This window comes from Mercenaria mercenaria, chromosome 5, assembly GCF_021730395.1.
Source record: "Mercenaria mercenaria strain notata chromosome 5, MADL_Memer_1, whole genome shotgun sequence".
In the NCBI taxonomy this organism is placed as follows: Eukaryota; Metazoa; Mollusca; class Bivalvia; order Venerida; family Veneridae; genus Mercenaria; species Mercenaria mercenaria.
The window spans coordinates 17,299,909-17,324,752 of NC_069365.1; the positions used below are offsets into that span (position 1 = coordinate 17,299,909).

General features: G+C 34.3%; 1 protein-coding gene across 3 annotated transcripts in view; it reads left to right on the forward strand.

Annotated features, from left to right (window-relative positions):
* Nucleotides 1-19,528, forward strand: part of LOC123556567 (uncharacterized) — a 41,225-nt gene extending 21,697 nt beyond the window's left edge. For 2 of the 3 annotated variants that reach the window (XM_045347379.2, XM_053542805.1), the window contains exons 5-14: nucleotides 2,227-2,319; nucleotides 4,323-4,397; nucleotides 8,189-8,330; nucleotides 8,830-8,955; nucleotides 9,341-9,667; nucleotides 10,889-10,987; nucleotides 11,640-11,738; nucleotides 14,088-14,186; nucleotides 17,504-17,827; nucleotides 18,521-19,528. In XM_045347379.2, the coding sequence (XP_045203314.2) occupies nucleotides 2,227-2,319; nucleotides 4,323-4,397; nucleotides 8,189-8,330; nucleotides 8,830-8,955; nucleotides 9,341-9,667; nucleotides 10,889-10,987; nucleotides 11,640-11,738; nucleotides 14,088-14,186; nucleotides 17,504-17,827; nucleotides 18,521-18,771 (1,635 nt within the window). In that variant the 3' untranslated portion in view covers nucleotides 18,772-19,528. The remainder of the gene's footprint in view (nucleotides 1-2,226; nucleotides 2,320-4,322; nucleotides 4,398-8,188; nucleotides 8,331-8,829; nucleotides 8,956-9,340; nucleotides 9,668-10,888; nucleotides 10,988-11,639; nucleotides 11,739-14,087; nucleotides 14,187-17,503; nucleotides 17,828-18,520) is intronic. The other variant, XM_053542806.1, reaches the window with a different exon arrangement.
* Nucleotides 19,529-24,844: the final 5,316 nt, after the last annotated feature.

The following is a 24,844-nucleotide window of genomic DNA, read 5'->3' on the forward strand; positions in this document are numbered from 1 at the left end:
TTTCCTATTTTCATTTCATTTGTGGAAAAATTTGACGATTTATAGTGGTTATGTCCAGTTACGTACGACAATTTATGTACTGTCCATTGGAGCATATCCCCTTTTTCTCCCAGCATCCAGTTTGTTCAAAAATAAAATCATGGAGCACTTTGTTCTTAACGACAGTGTCCCACTTGCCCCAATACATTAGGGTAAGTGGGACACTTTTGAAAAGGAACGTTCAAAAATAAAGTATGTTGTAATTTCTCAAAAACAAATCTCATTGTATGAAATAGTAATGTAATACCTACAGTTTTGCAACTCTTCCCATAACTGAAGGTATCAACACATACCAATATAAATATTTTGGACATGCCATATTTTACAAACAAGCACCTGTTTTATAACGTCGTTGTCTGACGTCAACGCATCGGTTCATGACAGGCCACTTTATTATTCAAAATGAAAGTCAATAAAACAAAATTATTATACTTTTTTATAGAATTTTAAAAAAAAAATAATGCCATGTCCTTGATTTGCAATGATACATAATACCCTTCAATATTTCAAACAAGTTAAATGCGATATTATATGTATACGAGAACCAGCTTCTTGCGTCAAAATTGACGTCACATTTATTCAAGCCGTTACGGTACCGAAATTAAATATCTTTAAGATCTTATTGATATACCGACCACATATAAGCAAATATATCTAGAAAGTCAGACGACTATTTCTACTGTGCGTTTTACTAGACAGGAACATAACGAGAATATTTTAATGCACCATCTGAAAAAATAGGCATAATTATTTACAGCATGTAATTTTATGTTTTCTTATTTTTATTTAATTAGTAATACTCTCAACATATGTCTATGAAAATCGATTCTTAAAATATTTTCCAATCCATCGGCAGAAAAGTTTTGTCATAATAGGCTTTAACACTGAATGTTCTTTTTCAACATATGATCTTATTTAGGGAACGTAACCAATATTTACCCCAAAATACTGAAAAGTGTCAAGTGTCCCAGTTTCCCCATTGTCCCAGTTACCCCATTTTACCCTATGACACTTGAAATATTATTTGTAAAAAATACTTAACGCGTTTTAACCTAAAGCTTCCTTCATATAGGTTACTGACAGTTCCAAGGCAGTACCCCTATTTTCGACATTTTTTTCTCCGTTTCGTAGTTTATGTCACGTATATTGTCTTATTTGTTATTTTTTGTTCTTTCCTCCGCTACCCCCTTCCCCCCCCCCCCCCTCCCCTCCATCACCCCTCTGCATTCACACCCCTCTCCTTTTACTATGAATGAGGTAAGGTATATATTTTTCGCCATCGGTCGTCCCTCCTGGGCTGTGCCCCAATGTGTTTTTACATGTGCTTTGCTGTGTGCGTGCGAGCATGCTTGCGAGCGTGCGCACGTGTGTGCGTGCGTGCGTACCTGACTCCACACTGCTCTGATGTGTGATGAAGGGAGACTGAGTTTATTGAACTGAGGCTTTCCCTTTTGAGTATTCATCCTTGCTTTTTTCCTACTTCCCCCTATTTTTGTATTTTGCATATAATTGAAATGTACGTTTTGTTTGAAGCAACCCTTGTGCTATAACTTTCCACTGCAGTTTGTTTTTGTTGCTGGCCTTCTTTCCGATGATCGGCTCTCACTATGTTTGGGTGCTCTAAGCTTCCACGGAATCTACCCTTACCTTTTTATTTTTTGGAATAAGATACTTTTCAACTCAACAACTTCATGTACAAATACCTTCATGCAAGAGACAAAGGGATGAGCAATTTCATTTACCAGTTACTTGCAACAAAAAGTCAAGCAGGTTTTCTCATAAACCAGACGTAAGGTCGTACATTTTCAAAGGATTTTGCACATTGCATTGGGTGGTTTGATCTATTTTAAAGGCATTGACCTATTAGGGTTCAGCTGCTTACTGCTCTACCGAGATTCCCGCTTCTCAAATAATGTCTGGAGAGGAAAATTCCGTCACCATAAACTTATTGTTACATTTATGTACATATTCCGTATCAGAATACCTTTGTAATATTTTAAACGAAAACACCGTGGTAATTTTGGAAAACCGTTTAAAAGGTATAGACTGTTTAATATGATTTGTTTTATGCAAACATTTTTATTAAATGTTTGCAATATAATTAATTATTTCGTTCTTTCGTGGTGTCAGAGCATTAAATGTTACATAACCTATTTTTACTTTGCTTATGTTTCTTTTCCATTTCAGAAACAACATGCGGATTACAATTCCCTACGTTCATGCAAGAGACAAACATCTTTGGGATGTTCTTCGGAAACGAGTTCAATATACGAGAACAAAGTATCATTCTAACATACAGTGAAAAGCATTTATAAGTATTAGGCTGAACTAAATTGATAAAATTGAAACAATTATTCGAAATGTTTACACCTTCATTAACATTTTAATATACCAACGTAATATTTCGAAATATTTTGCAAATGATGGCCATTTCCTAAGAAAGAGTGTACGTTAAAAGTGAATTTTAAGCAAAAATGATAGAATGAAAAGGCACTTATCATCATTTATAGTTCAATACAGGTTTATGTGGCATTAAGCGGGGTTTTTCATTACCTAAAGTAAATGAAATATTTCGAAGTTAACGCACTTGGTGGAATGAGCCAAGTTGTAAACATATGACAAATATGTATATCTTTATTCTTTTATTATATTTAAACTATTGAAAAAAGCGATGTTTAATTCTATTTTCAATATTATATAAGAATCGTAGATCTTACAACCAGTCTACTCTTGTGATTTCATTTCAAATTCAAATGTTTCATATATGTGAAGAGGTGTGCCTTGATGTAAGTTCATTTTGTTTGTAAGCTGTGGAATTTCAGTGTACAGTTTTTTGCACATCTTGGTATATGTCTGCTTACTGGAAGTATCGCCGTGTCCGCTTGTCTTACATTTGGTTGTGATAACACATATACATTTTGAAAAATAACATTTTCAGCACCATGACAAATTAAGAATGTGGTATATGTGATACGCTGCTCTGGTTGTAAAGAAGATTATATAGGAGAAGCCATCAATCTAAGAAACAGGGTCAACATACAAGACAAGCAGACACAGTAATACTTCCAGATAGCAATATGTACAAATAACTGTACATCGTAATTCCACATATTTCCATTTTATAAGCCGAAAGGAAATAATACTACTCTTCGGAAGATGAAAGAAACATTTTTTTACCAAATTATTTATTATTTTTTATCTCTGCTTAATGATATGCTAAATAATATTTATTATCTATATTCATATTTACAGAGCCTACAATTATGGAGTTTATGCGTTATTTCATATTTCTTTTTTTTCAATAATGCAAACGACAATTTTACAATATTTGTTATTTACATAAGCGACGTCATTATTTATTACGTCGTTGACATTATTATTAACATTCTCCCGAAGATCCATATCAATGGTTAAACCGGTTAAGATTTTAAAGTTGTAATTTTACACAATTACACTATGTTATACCAAAAAAGGCATTTCCTTCAATCTTTTTCCCCTCTATATCATCTGTATTGTTCAGCGACAATACATTTCAAATAATGGCTTACCAAAACATGGGCGCTACACTTAATATTTAAGGTTATCCAAAAACCTATTTGACAAGTTTTAATGCCATTTCAAAAATCTCTATCAATCATACTGCTCTAACAATAAGAGCTATTGTATTCGACAAAAAGCCATTTCTCATATATACCTATATACTTTTTTCTCGTTGTGAAGTTATGACTCTAGAAAAATGGCTAAGTTTTCAATTTAATTTTGCTGACTACCGATCTGCAAGGGTATTAAACAAATAAGAGACACATTTTGAAGTTTTATTGCTAGGAAGAACATCACTTCTCATCCGTCTGGTTTGTCCCAAACAATTCTAGCTTTTTAAGCATTTGTAGTAAGACTGTAAAACATTTTACCTCGTAGATAAAAACAAACGGGACGTCGTTGTCATTTTATGCCTTTACTGAAGCTTTCGAATTTGTTGTGTCAAAGTGCCCGTTTCCTGATGTTATCAAAAGCTAAGCGTATTTGCAGATTTTAAGTTGGTCAATGCGGATTTATGCCCGTGCACTACTGTAAACATTGTACAAAAATCCGAGCTAACATTTGTACCTGTCTTTTCTTTATTGTATTATAGCTTTTATCATCAATTGTATACCTCTTTACGATATGAATATATCACGGTAACAAATAATTACTCATATAACCAGTAGTTATTATCTACGTGACTGACTTCTTTATTTGGAACAAAACTTCGTACACTAATATTTGTATATCATTTCTGTTAGATTTCAGATTGTAACGGCGAGGATTCAGCTTACCCGGAGATACCCTCTAAGAGTAATTTAGAAGAACGAGAAAAGGTATGTTCTTGCAAGGTTTCATCTTCAGCTTAATAGAAATAAATGTGTAAATCGTCTCCTAAAAGGCTCTTTGTTTTTGCATGTTCCGTACCGTCGAGAATGAAGGACACTTATCGGCGTCCAGTTTGTTTGATTACGTTAGCGTGTCAGCGTATGAATAATATTAAGGCCCCGGCACAGTCGTAATTAAAAAAAAAACAAAAAAACATTGTACATGTATTAACAGCACTTGAATTGCCTTGTAAATAGTTTTGTCGTTGAATTCCATATATCAGCATAAATGTGCAAAGGTCCCTATACAAAATGTTTTAACTTTTTTATGCAAGTATGGTAGTCAAAGGATGCGGTTGATGCGGAAGTGGCATCATTAAGCAATTGGCTAGAAATCAGATGGCGGTCAATATGGCGGCCAAAATAAAAAAGACACATGTTGTTAAATATTTTATCCATAGCATCTCAGTTTATTATAAATATGACTATAGGATCTTTTAAAAACATGGCAGTGTGGCTCGGTATATCGCATGTAATATGAAATGTCTATAGTATAACATGAAAATAATGGCAACTAGATATTTTTCAAATTTGTATTGAAATGTTCAACTTCAACTAGTCAGACACTTGTTTAACGGCTTGTTTTGTTCATTACAATACATCCTCGCATCCACAAGCACAAAACACCCTGCCCGATAACAGAACACTGTTTCTGTTACATTGCATTTCAGAACATGTCAGCTTACTCTCAGATGAATACCTTAACAATAAGACTAGTTCCTATGGTACCTGTTCTGCATTTGCAGGCACCATGACCACGGGGACAATGACTTGAGCTTTTTTTAAATTTTCGTACACCCATATTTGTCTAGGCCGTGTTCTGGCTGATGCGGATCCACAGCTTGGAAATGCACTCGTATACAGTTTTGTCATTGGTGGGACTGAATTATCTTTGCAACAAATTTTGAACCTTTTTGGTCTAGCCTGCAACACAAGCTGCGGACAGTGTGTTCTTCTCATGGATTCCATATCAAGAGACAGCAAATGCTGCCGATCTCCAACCACTTTAAAGGGATATTTACCATACTTATGAACTTTGACGGCTGTGCTCTTTCCTATCAAATGGAAACATTCCACATTGTCACATCCAGATAACGCTTGAGCTGCTCGTAGATCATTTACTATGTCCATGTTGGCATCAACCGTCACATTAATGTCAATGACGGCTGCTTTGAATGGGCGATTCCACTGTGATCTAAACAGACATCTTGTGGCGGATGCTTCCGTGTGTAAAATTATTTTCATTTGACACAGATTTAATTTATACTAAGGTAATTGGTTTGCAAGCTAGTTCCACAGACGTTGACTTAAAAGAGTTTTAATCTCATTTATTGTCATTCACTTATATCTTTATGTTTATTGAATCAGTGAAACTTAGAATTGCCAACTTAAGTCACAGTTGACTAAATATATAACAGGTAGGAATATTTGCCAGACAGTCCTCTAAACAGATAAAGAATGCTGTTATTGTTGGTTAGGCAATCTTTTGCGTAATTTACCGGTCAACGAATGAAACTTTAAATATAACATCAGGACATTCAGAAAATGTGTCGAATGAAGACTTTTCCATAACAGTGTATAACTTGTATTCGACAGATATCGGCCTTTCAGAAAAAAATGAGACACGAGAGTTATACGGAGTGCAACATCCTGTTGAATACAAGTTGTCAACAGTTGTCAACAGTCATGCAGCTGCCACAACAAAAAGCTATCCTCGTAGTATAAGAGAATAAGAAGCAGCTGGTCGCTCTCATATGTGGTGATCTGTGAATAAACACATCATTCCCGAACGAGGCTACGGGTATGAAACAAAATCTGGTCATAAAAGGCGAAGATACATTCCCCTTAGAGTTATGGAAAGTGTCAGAATTAGACGTTGAGACATGAGGACAACACACGAACAGGCGGGCAACATCCTAGCTTCACAAATTGTTCTTGTTGTAAACGAGACTAACAAAGGAGGATCCATCATAGCCGACGATACGGATGACGGAATCGCCTGTTCAATATAGAGCCTTTACCTGTTGATGCCAGTAAAGACATAATGCATGAATGTACCAGCAGCTTATGCGTTATCTGGTTATGACACCGTGGCATGTTACAATCTGACTGGAGAGGGTACAACCATTAATATTCTTAAGTACGGTAAATGTCACATGGAATAATGTAATTTTAGTGCTCAGTTTTTGTGCACGATGTCTTTTGATTTTGACAGAAAAACTACCTGATATAAAGAAGTAAAACAAGTTGTCAAACAAGTGACAGACAGACCAGTTAATTCGAACACTACAACCTAAATACGAAGCATGATGTAAGATATATATAATATTATACTTTAGACGTTTTTTTTACATACGCTTATTTCTGATTTGGTTTTACGCAGTTTTCAGAAATCTTTTCTTTGCAAGTAACTGATAACTTCCCCATATGAATCAGAGGTGGAGGACGAATGATTTCAGACACAATGTCTGTTATCAAATCGTCACGGACAACATATGCCTCATACGGGGATTGAACTCTTGACCCCTGGATCCGTAGATCTCCGCTCTCCCTAAGCGGGCAGGCGTTACATACGTTTTGATCTAGTGTATGTTTTATTTGTTGTTTTTTATTGCATAAGAAACGTGTATAAATATTATGTTTTGAAATTAGGCACGCCTTAATTACAGAACGATGTTGTTTCTTTTTTCAAAAAGATGTACAATGTAGGTAACGTATTTAACCCTGAAGAACCTTGACATCACAGCAGTTGTCTTTTAATAGGTATATTTGTTGAAATAACTTGATTGCCGTTAAAGAAAATTAAAAAATAAATACTATAATAATTCAAAAGGACAAAATAATATTTCTCAGTACGTGATATTGATACAATGTTAATTTTAGTTATTTTTGGTAGCGTAACAGTACAGAAATACAAATTGCATATTCAGGCACCGCATAAAAGTATTCTCATACATTTTATCTTAACTTGATAGTGATGTAGTGTAACAAATGATATATTGAGACGTAATAAATTTTAACTAATATGTTTTCCTTCTTTTGATCGCAGTATTGGCAGCCATCTTGTTTCTAGCTTTATGGTCAAAGGTGCCACTTCCGCATCAGCCGGATTCATTATCTTCACCTATACCTACATGAAAATGTAATAACATGCAGAAATCAAAGCTCCTTATTTTGACCAAGGAATTTTTAGGATGTGCAAAGCATGAAATATATTTTTCTTTGTCCTGCTCTGGTAATTTATATTACTAAAGAATGGTTCTAGTGTAAATTTAGCTTACTAATTTTCAAATTATGTGTCAACAGATAAACAAAAATCTGAGGCTGATTTTAGATAGCTATTTGGAAATATCTTACATGCGAACATTTTTGTTATTAGAAAATATATATTTAATCATTGCTGTTTTCTCAATACAGATGAAAGTTTCATCAACTCGTGGTATTTTTACGTCTTAGACCAATGTTGTATTCATGTTGTCTTCATGTTATTTTTTATAAATGAAGTAATACCACAAATTCCTGTGTAACACATGTGCAGAACTGACAAACCTTACTAGTATTTTTTTGCAAAAAAAGAAGTAGCTTTCTATCTGTATTACTTGGTAATCATATAATTTAACAAAGTTGAATGGTTTTGGTCAAATTCAGAAATGTATTATTTAATTGTAAAGATACTGCCATGAAAAAACTATTAAAAACTATTAGCTGTTAAATATGCGTTAATACTTTTTTTGCTTCAGCTGAAAGCTCAACATCTTCAAGATAAGAGAAGAGCCCACCTGCATAGATATGAGGAAATGATTATTCATTATAGACCAATGATAGTGTCTGACGTAATTGTTAGTCAGGTTCTGCCTTATTTACAGACATGCCTTAATCGCTGTAAGTATGCAAATCATTTATCCTTCATCGCTGTTGTTTCAAAAAAAGGCTCGAATACTATCATGTAAAGATGCCATTCAGCAATCATATGAAAGGGCACTTATTGAATCCAGGGGCCCGCAGGTACCTGAAGATTATGTAATTCTTTATATGACGATAATCTTTTGTGAGTAATAGCCCTATGAAACAAACAAAGATAGTGAACACTCTACAATAGACTACGTCTGTACTGCATTATATGTAAGCCAGAAAACTAGATTAAAAAATCAAAACAAATCGGAAAATTGATCGAAAACTCCATGTAGACTATTGGATATCCGAAGTCAAAAGACTTTCAAACCCTTTTTTTTTTCAATATATATGTCTCTAAAAATAGCGATTTCAATGCATAAATTTCGTTTAATTCAGTATTAAAACTTACTAACTTTTCTAGCAGTAGTTTGTAAGATGTAAGTTGCATAGCTTACGGTCTCTTATTTTATAAAATTTATCAATACAGCGGACATCAGTGCCATTAAAAGCGAACAAGATCAACACAAAGCAGTGGAACTCTTATTAGACAAATTAACAGCATGTCAGGAGCCAGGAAAATGGAAAATGTTTGTAGAAGCATTAGAAGAGTGTAGTATGTATTACACTATATGCTGTCAGCAGAACTACATCCAAAATTTAATATAGAGACTTGTTTTAAGTCATTACTAAGCTCTCGACTGAGAAATTGCATCTAGATATAATAACAAGTACAAATATTTGTCTTGTACAAAATAACTTTTGATATATTGCTGTGGGATGCTGAAACAATAATTACAATTATTATTCACTGTCGCCCGTTACCTTGCATTGTTTGTCAATACGAAGTATTTGTACTTGTGCAGCTAGATGTTAGCTTAACATAACCTTATAGAAATAATGACTTAAACAGTAATGTTAAAGATTATTTATCATATGATAAGATATACAAGTATTGGCAGGATGCAAAATAAGCTAAGAATTGTTTTTCCTCATTTTAGAGTATCAGACGATCGTTGATGCTCTAAGACGAAAAGCTATCGCAGTCGGTAATGATCCTATAAAGATCTTACATATGTTTTCACCTCAACTTCGGGAAATGATTGTACCATCTGAGATAACAGCAGAACTTCTGAGGACAGATGTTATCAATTCTGATGACAGATATGAAATACACCAGAAAGAATGCTCTGCTGGCGCTGTTGCCGCAGCTGACATCTTACTGGACAGAATTCCTAGAAAACATCCGTACTGGTTCGAGAAGTTTCTCGAAGCTTTAAAAAGTATCAACCGCCCTGATCTTGTTAACATGTTAACATTTAAAAAAGGCAAGTTTTCAACAGCTTTGTCGAGTGATTCACAAAATGCTATTCATTTTCGTATTTACTGTTTCTATCAACTTGAAATCTTTCTGCAATAGTAAACAGTTTGCAAATGAACAGGACGGCAAAGTAAATGCAGATATCATGAGATGCAATAAATTCTGTTGTTTAACATAGCCTTGTGACTACAATTTCATGGAATTCTTTTTCACAGTGATAATAAACTATTTATCCGTATCTTATTTCCTGAGAGAATAACCAGTCCTCAAAACAAAGACAAAATCATCTAGTTCAAATTAACTTAATATATTGTTTCGAAACAGATAGGGTTAAATAAAAGCATGGTCTTATACTTTTATTTTGCTTTTGACACTGATGTAGGATGAGAGGTTATCTAGTCTCACTTAGTGAATGCAGTAGTTTTGACAAACGTCTAAAAAGGGCAATGTACTTTTTTCACCACCAGTCGTTTCTCACAAATAAATTATTTAGCTATTTAAAAAAAACACCAAAACTTCACTCTCATGGATTGGTCACTCTGAGTCAAGGCATTGACTAAGAAAATTTCGTGAATTTTCGAGCTGACTGTTTTCTTTTGACAACAGTAAACATATTGACTTTACACCCTATTGGAGGAAAATGACCATGATACACATATAATATTTATATAACGCGAAATTATTGATGCAAATAAATATAGATGCAACGAAGAATTTGGAGACTGCAAGTAAACGTAGGTTACATAAAGATGCGTGAATAATAATTGTGTGGTTTGTTTGAATTTTGTTTTACCTTTGTTAATTTACATTTCTTACAAACGCAAAAAATTCGGTCGATTTTAAATTGTCATGACAGATTTTGCACTACATCTTATTTATACCTCATGACTTTATAAGAAAATATAAGTTTATCACCAGTACACATGTCTGAAAATTAACTGTTAGTTTCAACAGCCTTTTCAAATAATGTACCGCTATGTTCTTCATATAAACATCATGGATGGGGTAACTGAAAATATAGTTGTCTAATTCTTACATTTATCTTATAAGCTTATTTAAAACAAACGTAAGCCTGCGACAACAGCTATGTATAGGCACTGTGATAACACCACTTATAAAGTAAAATCAACTTACACCGCCCCATTTAAAGAAAAAGAACCGTTCACTGACTTTCCTATCACATTCAGCTGAATATATAATATTGTATTATAATGTGTTTATATTTTAGAAATAGACACTACAACAGGTAAAAAGGCGTGTACAGATGTATATCAGCTTTTGAGTAGACCTAGTGAAATGCAAGAAAAAAATGAATACACAAACACGGGTAAGATATAATAAACAGAATGCCAAACCAGTACATATAAAAATAAGTTTATAGTATGTAGATGTATTAATGTATTATCAATAGGCATTTTGGTAGCTTAATAGAGCATCACTGATCTACTTACATGATAAATACCAATCGTTATTAGTCTAGAAGATTTGTGTGAAAGACTGACCGTAAAAAGCGTAAACAAAGCTTGCATTTCACTTTTTTTCAAACACTCGCCTACCAATTAATAATATCTAGCTACTGACCATGTTATTCTAATGGATGTTTTTATTTTGGTCCCTTTTAAAATATCAGATTACAGATTTTGGCACTACATTTTATTTATGCCTCCTCACTAAGTAAGAAAATAAGTTTATCACCACTACACATGTCTGAAAATTAACTATTGGTTTCAACTCCCTTGTCAAATAGTGTACCGCTATGTTCATCATATAAACATAATGGATGGGGTGACTGAAAATATAGTTTTCTAATATCTTACATTTATCTTATTAGCTTATTCAAAACAAACGTAAGCATGCGACAACAACTATTTATAGGCGCAGTGATAACACCACTTATAAAGTAAAATAACCGTTCGCTGACTTTCCTATAACATTCAGCTTAAAAAAATATATTATAATATAATGTAATTGTATTTTAGGAATGGATACTACAACAGGTGAAAATGCGTGTACAAATGCAAATCAGCTTTTGAGTAGACCTGGTGAAATGCAAGGAGACAATGAATACACGAACACGGGTAAAGTAATAATAACACTGCCTGCCAATGTATAACATATAATGATCATTTTGTGTTATGTAAATTTATTATTGATAGACAGTTTTCTAGCTTAATAGAGCATCATCGATTCACTTACATGATAAATATCAGTCGTTATTAGGCTAGAAGATTCGTGTAAAAGATTGACCGTAAAAAGCGCAAACGAAGCTTTTTCACTTTTTTCAAACACTCGCCCACTAACTCATGATATCTGAACTTGTTATTCTAATGGATCATTCAGTTTCATATTTTTATTTGTTGAGTATTTTTGACTACCTAACAATACGATTATTACACGCAGTGAGCCATTTCTGCGTAATGAGATGAACAAAATTGAAAATTCGCCTTTCTTTTGCATCTTGAATCTTGTTATTACTTCGAGCATACCCGTTCAGTTCAGTTTAGTATTTATATTAACTTAACATTTATATTATTAATTTATATTCAATTAAATATCTGTCCGTAAAGATACCTTACATGGTTTTGTGTAAAAGAAGCTAACCTGTATGTAATTTGAATATTACTGCTACTTTAACGACATTTCTGGGAGTTGTTACTGCGCAACCTTTCGCGCAGTTGGTGATCTGTTACTGATTCTCCTTTGGGGTTAAATATGAAGATAAATAGTTGCGATCGGTATCGGACTATCCGAGTAAATCGAAGGAAAATGTTTTCACCGGATAAAAGCCTGACAAGCCGGTTTATATCTAATGGAAAGGCAAATATATGGGAAAATAGAGGTGCTCTTTTTACAAATTAGAAGACAGAAAAGTGATGAAAATGCAGTAAATTGTTGTTGCTGAATATTTTTTGCAAGGTATATGCATGCTAAAGGGATAATTTATATCTGTTTAGTTAATATACGAGTAGGAAAATATACTTAACAATACCAGAAATAAGCAAAAGGAAAACTATTCGTTAAAACAGTTTATATGAAATCGAGTTTTTTTCTTAATCGGAGTATTTTATCAGTTAGTCAGTCATTAACATAGAAAAGGTATGCATACCCCAGATTTTAATGTTTTCATCCTGTTGAATTTGATGTAGGCCGCTTGTACAGTAAAAAATATAAAACAGAAATTGTTCGCTAAAATGTTTTGATTGAAAAATATGCATTTTTAGTATTATTATACATCGTTTATAGGAAATTAGAATTTCAACCATATATGTTTTTTTCATTCGGGATTTTAAATACTAATTTGTATCAATCATTTAATAGAATAATAATTGTATGGTTTGAATGAAGTTTTCTACCTTGCTTGATTTACATTTCTAAAAAAAACGTAAAAATTCGGTCCCTTTTAATTTATCATGACAGATTTTGGCACTACATCTTATTTATGCCTCCTTGCTAAATAAGAAATGATGTTTATCACCACTACAATCTGACTAAAGAACATCTCCTATTACGCTACGCTTAGGATCTGAGAACGAGCTATTGATAGCCTCGTTCTGACGACCCTTTCGCTAGCCAATCAGAGCTTAACTTAAACATTTTGCGAATATATAGTTAGTCTTGATTTTTGATATTTACCATTCTTATGTCGTAATGTGTCAGAAAGACGGTTAGCTCGGTCGGTAGGCCACTTGCTCTGTAAGCGAAGGGTCCCGGGTTCGAGCCCTGGATTGACTGCACATTTTTCTTACTCTTTGACATTCAAACAAGTTGTCTGATTGGTTTAAATAAAAATAGATTAGCGAAAATAATAAAAATAGCAATATTGGGAATCCAAAATATACAGAAGAAGAATGTGAATGGGTTATTCTCAGATCTTAGTATAGAAGATCAAGTACTACTCTCGCACGGTATTTGTAACAATAACATGTTAAATGTTATTATTGAGAAAAGGGGAATCGGGTATTGAAACCATTATCCGTGACAAAACAGTTGTACTACTTTTGAATCGTATTGACTATAAAGACCATGAAGCAAACCCTGAATTACCAATAAAGGCATAATCGACTTTTCTGATAATGTTTTCGTTATCGTTCTCTATTTATACTTTAGTCAGATTCATCACCACTACACATGTCTGGAAATTAACTATTAGTTTCAACTGCCTTGTCAGATAGCGTACCCGCAATTTTCATCATATAAATATCATCGATTGGGCATCTCAAAATATAGTTTTCTAATAGCTTACATTTGTCTTATTCAAAACACACGTAAGCATACGACAACAACTATGTATAGGCACTGTGATAACAACACTTATAACTTAAAATCAACTTATACCGCCCGATTTTAAGAGAAATAACCGTTCGCTGACTTTCCTATAACATTCAGCTTAATATATGATATTATATTATAATGTGATTATATTTTAGAAATGGATACTACGACAGGTAAAAAGGCATGTACAAATGCAGATCAGCTTTTGAGTAGACCTAGTGAAATGCAAGAAATATATGAATACACGAACATGGGTAAAATGATAATAACATAGACTACCAATGCATTACATATAACAAAACGTTATAAGGCTAGAAGATTCGTGAAAAAGACTGACCATCAAAAGATGTTCTTTTACAAATTAGAAGACGAAAAAGTGAACAAATGCAATTAATTGGTGTTGCTGAATAATTTTTGCAAGGTGTATGCATGTTAAAGGGATAATTTAGTTAATATACGAGTAGGAAATCATATCTAGCAATAAAATACCATAAAAAAGCAAAAGGAAAAATATTCGTTAAAACTATTTATAAGAAAATGAGTTTTCTTTAAGAAACTAAATCTTAACCCGATATTACCCCAGTTTTCTATGTTTTCGTCCTGTTGAGTAGGCCACGTATAAGGTAAAAAAAATGAAAAAGAAATCGCTAATAATGTCATGATATTCATGTTAGTATAATATATAGAGGATATTTGTTTGTTTAAGTGTAAGATCAAAATATATTTCACCGAGTGAACACTATAATGCAATATTTTCACGAGTGGCACAGCCACGGGTGAAATTGTAATTTATGGTGTTCACGAGTGAAATATATTTCATTCTTACACTGAAACAAACAAGGGGGGGGGGGGGGGTCGCAGTTAGGTGTCTGCGCAAAATGTTTTTTGATTTTCTTTATATTTTATGACAATATACCTGCATGTATTAAGTTTCATTCACAAGTGTTACTGTTATCAGTTTGACTTAATTTTATAGAAATTCACATTTAAAGTGGGTGGGGTAATTTGACATGTAACCAGCCAGGAACACAATCTCCGCCGCGTTTTTAAAAATGGTTCAAACTTTTTACCTGGAACTTTCGAGATAAAATAACTATGCAATGGACATTTACACAACATGTTGCGTTTTAAATTGTCTTGAATACTTTTTTCAACACAGAGCCACAAAGTGGCCTAATCAAATTTACTGATTTTCAATGGACGAACTTCACCAAAAATCTAAAACATTTTTTATTAGTTGAGATATTTAGGTGTTATTTTCAGCAGATATTGTAAGCTAAATAAACATTAAAATGACAATATATCAGTACACTCTGATTAATATTGGAAGAGTGGTACACTCTCAAACTAGGGAAAAGTGGGTGGGGTAAATAAACATGCAAAGCTAAACATTCGAAGCAACACAACTATAGAAATAATAATTTTGCAGTTCAAGAAATGACCTCAGATTATCTACTACTATCTTAATTATGCCTCTATGAGTGGCGGAGGCATATAGATTTGGTCTTGTCCGTGCATGTGAGCGTCCGTCCGTCGCACGAAGTTCATGACGCATCTAGCTCAAAAAGTATTTGATATAAATTGATGAAAAATTGTATGAGTCTTTATCGTGATATGTACTTGCGTACCTTCTATTTTTTGTCTGGCTCCGCGCCTTATTTCCAGAGTTATGGCCCCTGACATAGTCAAAAACACATATTTTCTGAGCTAGGCGTGTCACAAGGTGAAAATATGTGTTTTTGACTATGTCAGGGGCCATAATTCTGGAAATAAGGGGCGGAGCCAGACAAAAAATAAAAGGTTCGCAAGTACATATCACGAAAAAAACTCATGCAATTTTTCATCAATTTATATCAAATACTTTTTGAGCTAGGTGCGTCAAAAACTTCGGGCGACGGACGGACGCTCAGACACACGGATGCACGGACAAGACCAAATCTATATGCCTCCACCACTCATACGGGCATAATTAAGAAGATAGAAGTAGATAATCTGAGGCCATTTCTTGAACTGCAAAATTATTATTCCTAAAGTTGTGTTGCTTCGAATGTTTAGCTTTGCATGTTTATTTACCCCACCCACTTTTCTCTAGTTTGAGAGTGTACCACTATTCCAATAGTAATCAGAGTGTACTGATATATTGTCATTTAATGTTTATTTAGCTTACAATATCTGCTGAAAATAACACCTAAATATCTCAATTAATAAAAAATGTTTTAGATTTTTGGTGAAGTTCGTCCATTGAAAATCAGTAAATTTGATTAGGCCACTTTGTGGCTCTGTGTTGAAAAAAGTATTCAAGACAATTTAAAACGCAACATGTTGTGTAAATGTCCATTGCATAGTTATTTTATCACGAAAGTTCCAGGTAAAAAGTTTGAACCATTTTTAAAAACGCGGCGGAGATTGTGTTCCTGGCTGGTTATATGTCAAATTACCCCACCCACTTTAAATGTGAATTTCTATAAAAGTAAGTCAAAACTGATAACAGTAACACTTGTGAATGAAACTTAATACATGTAGGTATATTGTCATAAAATATAGAGGAAATCAAAAAACATTTTGCGCAGACACCTAACTGCGACCCCCCCCCCCCCCCCCTTTTTCTATTTATGTTATGCATTTTTAATGTTTTTAATCAAATACAGCCAAACCTGTGTTAAAGACCACCTCTGAACAGAGACCACCGGGCTCTAAAGACCACATGTTTTGTTTCCCATTTTAACATTTACAGTGTATTTTAACCTGTGGATAAAGACCTCCTCCCAGTAAAGACCTCATTTTGGCTCTCCCAGGGGTGGTCTTTATAGCCAGGTTTGACTGTAATATTCAGTTTGTCCGCGTAACGTCACGTGCATCGCATCATAACGTCATAATGTTGAGACGTCAGGATGACTTTGTAGAAAAACTATATTAAATAGTTCTATTACGTTTCCTGATTTCTTTTACATTTCATCATAATAAAATGTAAATATATATTATCCTTTTATTATTTTTATACATCTTTACCTTTACTGAAGAATACTTTGCAAGGAAATTTCTATCATTTACAATTTATATCATTTTGCATTCAAATGTAGTTCCGTACCAGTGGAAAATAAAAATGATATTTTCACTGTTTGAAACAGTGAAAATATCAATTTTATTTCACAAAAGAGCATAAAATAAATGTCGTTAATCAGAAATGGAATTTTTAACCAAATATTTTATGTCAATTTGGGAATTTACGTATTATTAATATTTTATAACAGAAGTAAACATTTAGGAAAATTGGTGATTTTTTTATTGGTTTACGAAAATAAGTATATTTTATCATGAATTTAATTCATAGTTTGATTCAGTTCTTCGTTCTCATACTTCAATACCAATTTTAAACTTGTTTTACATTTATCCTGTCTCAGCCTTAAAAAACGGTCACGGTGACATATCCTTACGGTCGATGAAATGTATAGAATAAGTATTGAAGTAGATATATGTAAAAAATTAATCTGTCTGTAGAGAAATGTGCTAGGAAATGTCGTTAAACACGATTTTGATTCGAAGTTAAAAACAGATTTGAATTATTTTACAGCTGATCCTGAATACATGGAAAAATACCAGAATGTACCTGACCATTTCAATCCAGATGATGAAACTGTAGGGGGGAAGGAAACTCTGTCTGACTATTCCCATTCCGCTTGTATCCGTCAAACTGAAGTTCAAAGTAAAAACATTCAAAAACTGAGAGACAAAGGCTACAATCTGGTTACTGAAGGAAACAAGCTTGCATTAGAGCTGAAAGAATACGAAACTATTTTAACTGCTCATGAAAGGAACAACGACCTACTGAACAAAAAGAGAAGTCTCACAGAACAGATTAAAATAAAAAAGAAAGAGGCAGCAGATTTAAAAGCTGGTAAGAAATGTCTGTAACAGTTACTATGTGTTAAGGTAGTGCTTCCGTAAGGATACTCGGCAATTTCCGTGTGATTACGTATTTTGTCAATTCGGCATTCTTCGGACATAAATATAGCTTAACATGGCTTTCCGTAAGGAACGGAAAATAAGGAAATCGCATACGAAGATTACATAATTAGCAAACATTCATTACGCGTTCACTTCCTTAAAACAGCCATAATGAACTTTATTGAGGTAAAGTTAGGTACCTCTATTTGCAAATTCATCTACAAGTATCACTTACTTATAAATGTTTTCTCAAATTAATAACATTTACTAATAATACACTGCTAAAAATAAGCCCGCCTGGTAAGCTCAATAGGGAGAGCGCAGATCTACGGATCGCGGGGTCGCGAGTTTGAGGCCTGGGCGAGGCGTATGTTCTCCGTGACGATTTGATAAAAGACATTGTGTCTCAGATCATTCGTCCACGCTGATTCATGTCGGGAAGTTGGCAGTTACTTGCGGAGAACAGGTTTGTACTGATACAGACCCCAGGAACACTGGTTAGGTTAACTGCCCGCCGTTACAGAACTGAAATGCTGTTGAACAAACAAACAAACAAAACTGCTAAAATTTTGCGAAATAACATGTAAACTGATGAAATAACTTACTAAATTAAATAAATGTTATAATTCTGATTTTGTTTTAGCAATAACGGTTAGCGATGATTCAGAAGACGAATGCGAGCAAAAATGTGTTGAGAGCCTGGAAGACCTGATACCGTATATGGCTCCCAGTAAACGTCAAATAACGCTAGATTTCAGAGGCAAAGATGTTCCAGCTACTCTCTTACCATCACGTATACAGACTGATACAGGAATTACAGTACCAGTTAAGCTGTATGACGTGGAGCAAGTTTACAAAGACTATGAATTTTATTCTGAATGCAATTTTGATTAAATTTACTGCATTATAAAACTAATGTTGCTTAGGACTTGCTTGCTAGTCAGAACACCGAATTACATTTTGATTTGACTAATCACAATCAAATACGATTATAAACAAGAGGGTATCTGTACTATAACAATAGAACAACTACAGCTTTTCTAAAAATACATATAGACAAAACCCCCTTACTTTGTGGTGCTGAGACGACCTATTTTTTGTATTTCCTTAGAATTAGTTTTGACAATTCAAATAAATATTTCTGATCAATCAAAATCATTATGAATATGTTTAAATTTATTGATTTCTCTATCCGTTTGTATGTTCTGCTTGCGTGTGTGATCCATATTTCCTAAATCTATTTTCATTAACTTCGAATGACACCGACCCTGCAACATAAAAAATAATTACATTTTCATTTATGTTCTGTTGGGCGGCTTGTGGTTTTCAATTTTTCTATCTATTTAAATTCATATCGCATAAACAGATAAAGGTAAAAGTTTGAGCCTTAGGTATCATGACTGTGATCCATACATTCATCTCAAACTCATCGAAAGAATACAGGTTGGTTATCTACTTATATTTCATAAGCGGCTGATTTAAAATTACAGTAAAGTAGGACTTACAGTGTAAAACCGCTTCGATTTACACATGTAATATAATGATAGTTTGTAGTTTGTAGAAATGTACTTTTTAGTCAATAATCACTGCTGACTATCTTTTTTTTTTTTGAAGTTGTTCTGCCTGATAATAAACTGCGTACTTTACATTACTGATTATTGTTTGTTTTGTTTTCCAACAATTACGGTTGCATTTACATATTACTTTCTTTATCTGTAACTATGACAACAAAAATGATTATATTATTTTTGTATGTATGTGCGTGTACAGTCTTTTGCAATAACAGTGACAAATAACACTCACTTGTTTACATTATGATTACCTAAAAGGTATGTACGTACGTCACTTCCGATAGTTCCCCCAGTTTGTGGAGTACAGAAAATGTTTGGAGGTTAAGGAATGAAGTTTGACGCCATTTAACTTTTTAAACTCCCCAGTGGTTGTTTGCCACTGGTTGCATTGTGCTGTGTTCCATCTAGATATATGTTTGTGATCGTTCGTTACTCCGGTGTTGAATTATTGCATATTTATATATGTTTACGTATACATATGCCTAACAGATGCATACAGATACAAGTACCTCTATTTCCCTCTGGAGAGCTATATTTGTGACTGCGTTCTTTTGGTGTTGATTTTCCTGATGGGCTTTTGTCCTTGTTTTTGTGTAAAATGGAGATAATTGAAATATATTTGTTGACAGTTGGTAGCATTATTCTTTGACACTTATTAAAATGTAAATCATCTGAGGATATTGATTTTTTTTTCTATATTTAGAAAGCGTACATAAAAACACATGCATTCCTAAAATGTTTGTAAATTTTATTCAGCCAAGTTCAAGATATTATGCCAATCCATCACCCAAACCCCATAATTTCTAAACTCAGGAAATTGAAACAGTACATGATAATGTATAAATGCTGTTTCCATTTTAATGTTAATCATAGAAAAACAACTGCGTACTATTCTCCTGATAGTGGTTACCCAGCTCTCACAGACGATTAGGAAACATGCGACGCGTGTGGAACAGACTGATTTTGATGGATCACAGACTTTTACATATTTGATCAGCTCATTCAAGACAATTTGCAAAATGTGTTTTCTTAAAGAGGAGAAATACATTGTTTTCATGAACTAAAACTTCATACTTTGATGCACTATTGCTCTCATTAATTATTGCTATAAGACCCTCTTCTTTGCATTCTTTTTTTTGGGATCATGCTATGTGAAGTAAGTTCTTTATATCTATATTTACCTGTTTAAAGTGCGTTTATATGGTCTTTGTTTATAATGTGATTTTCATATTTTTTTTTGCTGTGAACAAAAAAATATACAAATAATTGTATAATATTTTTTTCGATAATGTTTTCTCATACATTTGTCAAAAGTTTGATTAACATAGTAGGGACTATTAGTGAACAGTGGCGCAAAACCAACGTGACAGAAAAACGAGAATTGTGGGCGAACGATAAGGTAAAGCGATCTGGGATTGGCGTCATTCGATGTAAAATTATAAATTCTCTATAAGTAAATCAATTTTGGGTGGTTTTTGGTGCACCAAGTTACAGGGTTTGCCTCATTAAAATGCAATTAAGCGGCATGTTTTAATCTTTGGCCTAGCCTTGGCAGCTGAGCACACTTTTCGACACGGCCAGACCAGGAAAGGCCGTAGTTTGCAATGTTTAAATGTTTCAAAGACACTGACTTTAGCGACTAAAAGAGTGTGACATTTGAGCCTGTTTATATTCTCATTCAGTAATTAGAAAGAGGCTGTAGTGATAGTAGATTTATAGGCCACTTCCAACAGCTTTGCTGTTGGGTTAATCCTTTAGCGACGTGGTGAGAGTGTCCGCTTACGAATCACGAGGTCCGGGGTTCGAGCCCCGGGAGGGACTTTGGTATTTCATCTCCCAGGGTTTACTTTAATGGTATCAGGAGTGTTTGGCGGACTCATGCGGTGTGCATGGAGTGTCTGGACAGCTGGTAAGCTCTGAAAAGTAAAGGGGGAGAAGTGTAGTAATAGTAGGTTTAAAGGCCACTTCCAACAGCCTTGCTGTCGGGTTAACCCTTTAGCGCCTACGGATCACGAGGTCCGGGGTTCGAGCCCCAGGAGGGACCTTGGTATTTTATCTCCCAGGGTTTACTTTAAGGCCATAAGTACGTCAAATGATTGGTTGTTTGCAGCCAAAGTCGAACTTGACCTGTATTTTATGATATTACACTTGTGTACCAAACATAATATAAATATGTCAAGCCTTTCAATGAGTTATTGTCCGGAAAACATGCGTTTTTTAAATTTTAAGTTGGAAAATGGTCATAACTTCGTCAAAAAATGATGGTTTGTAGCCAAAGTCGAACTTTACCTGTATTTTATGATGTTACACCTGTGTACCAAAATGTATTTAAACCTGTCAAACCTTTCATGAGTTATTGTCCAGAAACCAATGGACCGTCCAACAAGCCCACTCCAATATACACCCCCCCCCCCCTCCACTGCCCCAACTTAGTTTGTGGGGGTATCATTACATTGTAACTTACATGGCAGCAATCAATTGTAGAATCAGGATCGTCGTACGACCCTTTGAGCTAACCGCTATATCCAGGTATCTGTAATTGTAGTATGTAGAAGTGTTATGTAAATGTTGTAGTTCTACACTTACTTACACATTGCTCTAAGTACGTTAAAACATCCTACACAGAACTTTTTGAAAAACAGGTCCAAGAGCATCTTTTAGAAATAACCATACCAGTAAGAAATAACTAAACACATCGTAAACACTGACAAATATTTTACTCCATTTTCAGTTGTTAGTTACCAAAAATATTTCTTTCGGATGGTAGGGGAGGGGTTTGGTGAGAAAATACTAAACGATAAATATCAAGAAACAACAGAAACTAAACATAAAAAATGTTGGTTGTGGCGGGTGTTATACGTGATATTAAAACTTAAATTAAAAAAAAAATAACATTTATTTCTGGGTGAGAGGAGGGCTTAGACAGATGAACATAAACATATATGTATGAATAGCAAAGCACGGGTGGTCGGGTGTGTATCGAAATGGCTCTGGGGACTTTGTCTAGGCTAAGTAAAAAAAAAGATCATAGTTGCACCATTGAATTTAATGTAAGAAAAATATCAAATAATGTAAAATGCCAATCTCCTAACCACATAGGAGCACAATAGTGATAATTATTAATTGTACCCACCCATAAATGGAACATCAGCTTGATTAAGTTTATCACTCTATCACTTATAAAAATTCAATCGGGCAATTAAGAGGTCAGCTAAGGATAGCAAGGTCACAACCTATAAGTTCCCAGTGCATTCGCTGCCAATAATCTACGTGGTGTAGTTATATTACAGTAGGTGAACTGCTTGAAAAAAGTAGTCATTACTTTTAAAACTAAGTACTATAGTTGATTTGATTGTTGATACTACGATTACAGAACAAAACAGGGAACTTTTCATTTGGCTACACCATTTTTTTTCTGTTGAAATCTGAATTTAAAATAAGGTGAATGATAAAAAATTAATGATTCTCCAAAGGACTGTTCTCTCATTCTGTTTGACCTGCAGTTAGTAAACTGTTAAAGGTAAATATTGTCTGGTACTGTAAGAAATTGTATATTTAGATTTTATGCCATTTAATTCTGGAAGGACAATCAAATCAGGTCTGGCCAGCCTGGCCCAGTCGAACATTGGGCTTATCGGGCCAGGCAAGGCCATTCCATGCCAAAGATTAAAACATTCCTTTTTTAGCTGTTATTGGTATTCCAAAACACTATATTCACCGAAATAACATGGTCTGATTTATGCATTTTATTTTTTACAAATTTATAGAAAACGTGATAAAATGTTTCGTTAAGTGACCATAATGTTCGTTATATCCAATGTCTAAATATATAATTTTGTTATTAAACTAGGCACACAATATTGCCTATCAAGTTTCATATATAAATACGGTAGGTCTTAACATTAAAACGAATAAGAGATCAAATAATGAGACCAGCTTATATAAATATAACGCAAACCTTGAAGCAAAATAAAAAAGCCTGTAATATCGCATATATATAGGATAGAATGACGCTAGTGGAGAAAATAACTAGACATATCTGTTACAAAGGACTTTAAGTGCGTATTCAGTTTTATAGTTACATCGGTGCTTTTTATATTGCGCATAAAGTAAAACTGAACATCATAGGATATAATTAGAGAAGTGAACAGGTAAGAGCAAATGTGCCTTTTTTCCAAATATATTAACGAAATCATTTGAACTTAGTTGCCTGTAACAAAGTACCTAACCCCCCCCCCCCCCCCAAGGTCCTAGCCTCCGTTAGTATTCTGGAATAAAAAATCGTTTTAATCGTTTTTGCATACTTCTGCATACAGGTAATTTGTGTTTTTGAACACAACATATTCCTAACTTTTGTTGCAAACGTTTGTGTCATATGAGCGCAATGCACCAAAATAACGAGGTATTGCCCGAACATGCTTGTTCAAGGTTTTTTTTTTCTTTTTTGAGTACCTCAAACATTATGATCCTTGCGCTTGTGATATTCGATTCGGACATCCATTCTTAACAAATCTATGCAAAGGACTATTGAAAAATACTTTTTCTTGAATTTAACATCGGTTTAATAACAAACCCGAACAAATCCTAGAAGCCTCGTTACAAAGTTTCTTGACCATTCTCCGCCAGACTTTGAGTCTAGACCATTCTCCGCCTGAATTCGAATCTAGACCATTCTCCGACTGTCTTCGAGTCTAGACCATTCTCCGCCTGAATTTGAATCTAGACCTCCGCCTGACTTTGTGTGTAGACCATTCTCCGCCTGACTTCGAATCTAGACCATTCTCCGCCTGACTTTAAGTCTAGACAATTCTCCGCCTGACTTTGAGTCCAGACCATTCTCCGCATGACTCTGAGTCTAGACCATTCTCTGCCTGACTTCGAGTCTAGACCATTCTCTGCCTGACTTCGAGTTTAGACCATTCTCCGCCTGAATGTGAGTGTAATCATTATCCGCCTGACTTCGAGTCTAGACCATTCTCCGCTTGACTTTGCGTGTAGACTATTCTCCGCCTGACTTTGAGTTTAGACCATTTTCCGCATGACTTTGAGTCTAGAACATTCTCCGCCTGACTTTGAGTCTAGACCATTCTCCGCCTGACTTTGCGTGTAGACTATTCTCCGCCTGACTTTGAGTTTAGACCATTTTCCGCATGACTTTGAGTCTAGAACATTCTCCGCCTGACTTTGAGTCTAGACCATTCTCCGCCTGACTTTGCGTGTATACCATTCGCCGTCTGACTTCGAGTCCAGAACATTCTCCGCCTGACTTTGTGTGTAGACCATTCTATCAGGATACTGGTTATATGACCCAGGGAAGTGCCTACGCCTTTATTATCTTGAACAATGGTTTGGGTCCAATCGCTAAGGTGACTATGTCTTAGACTAGCTGACAAACG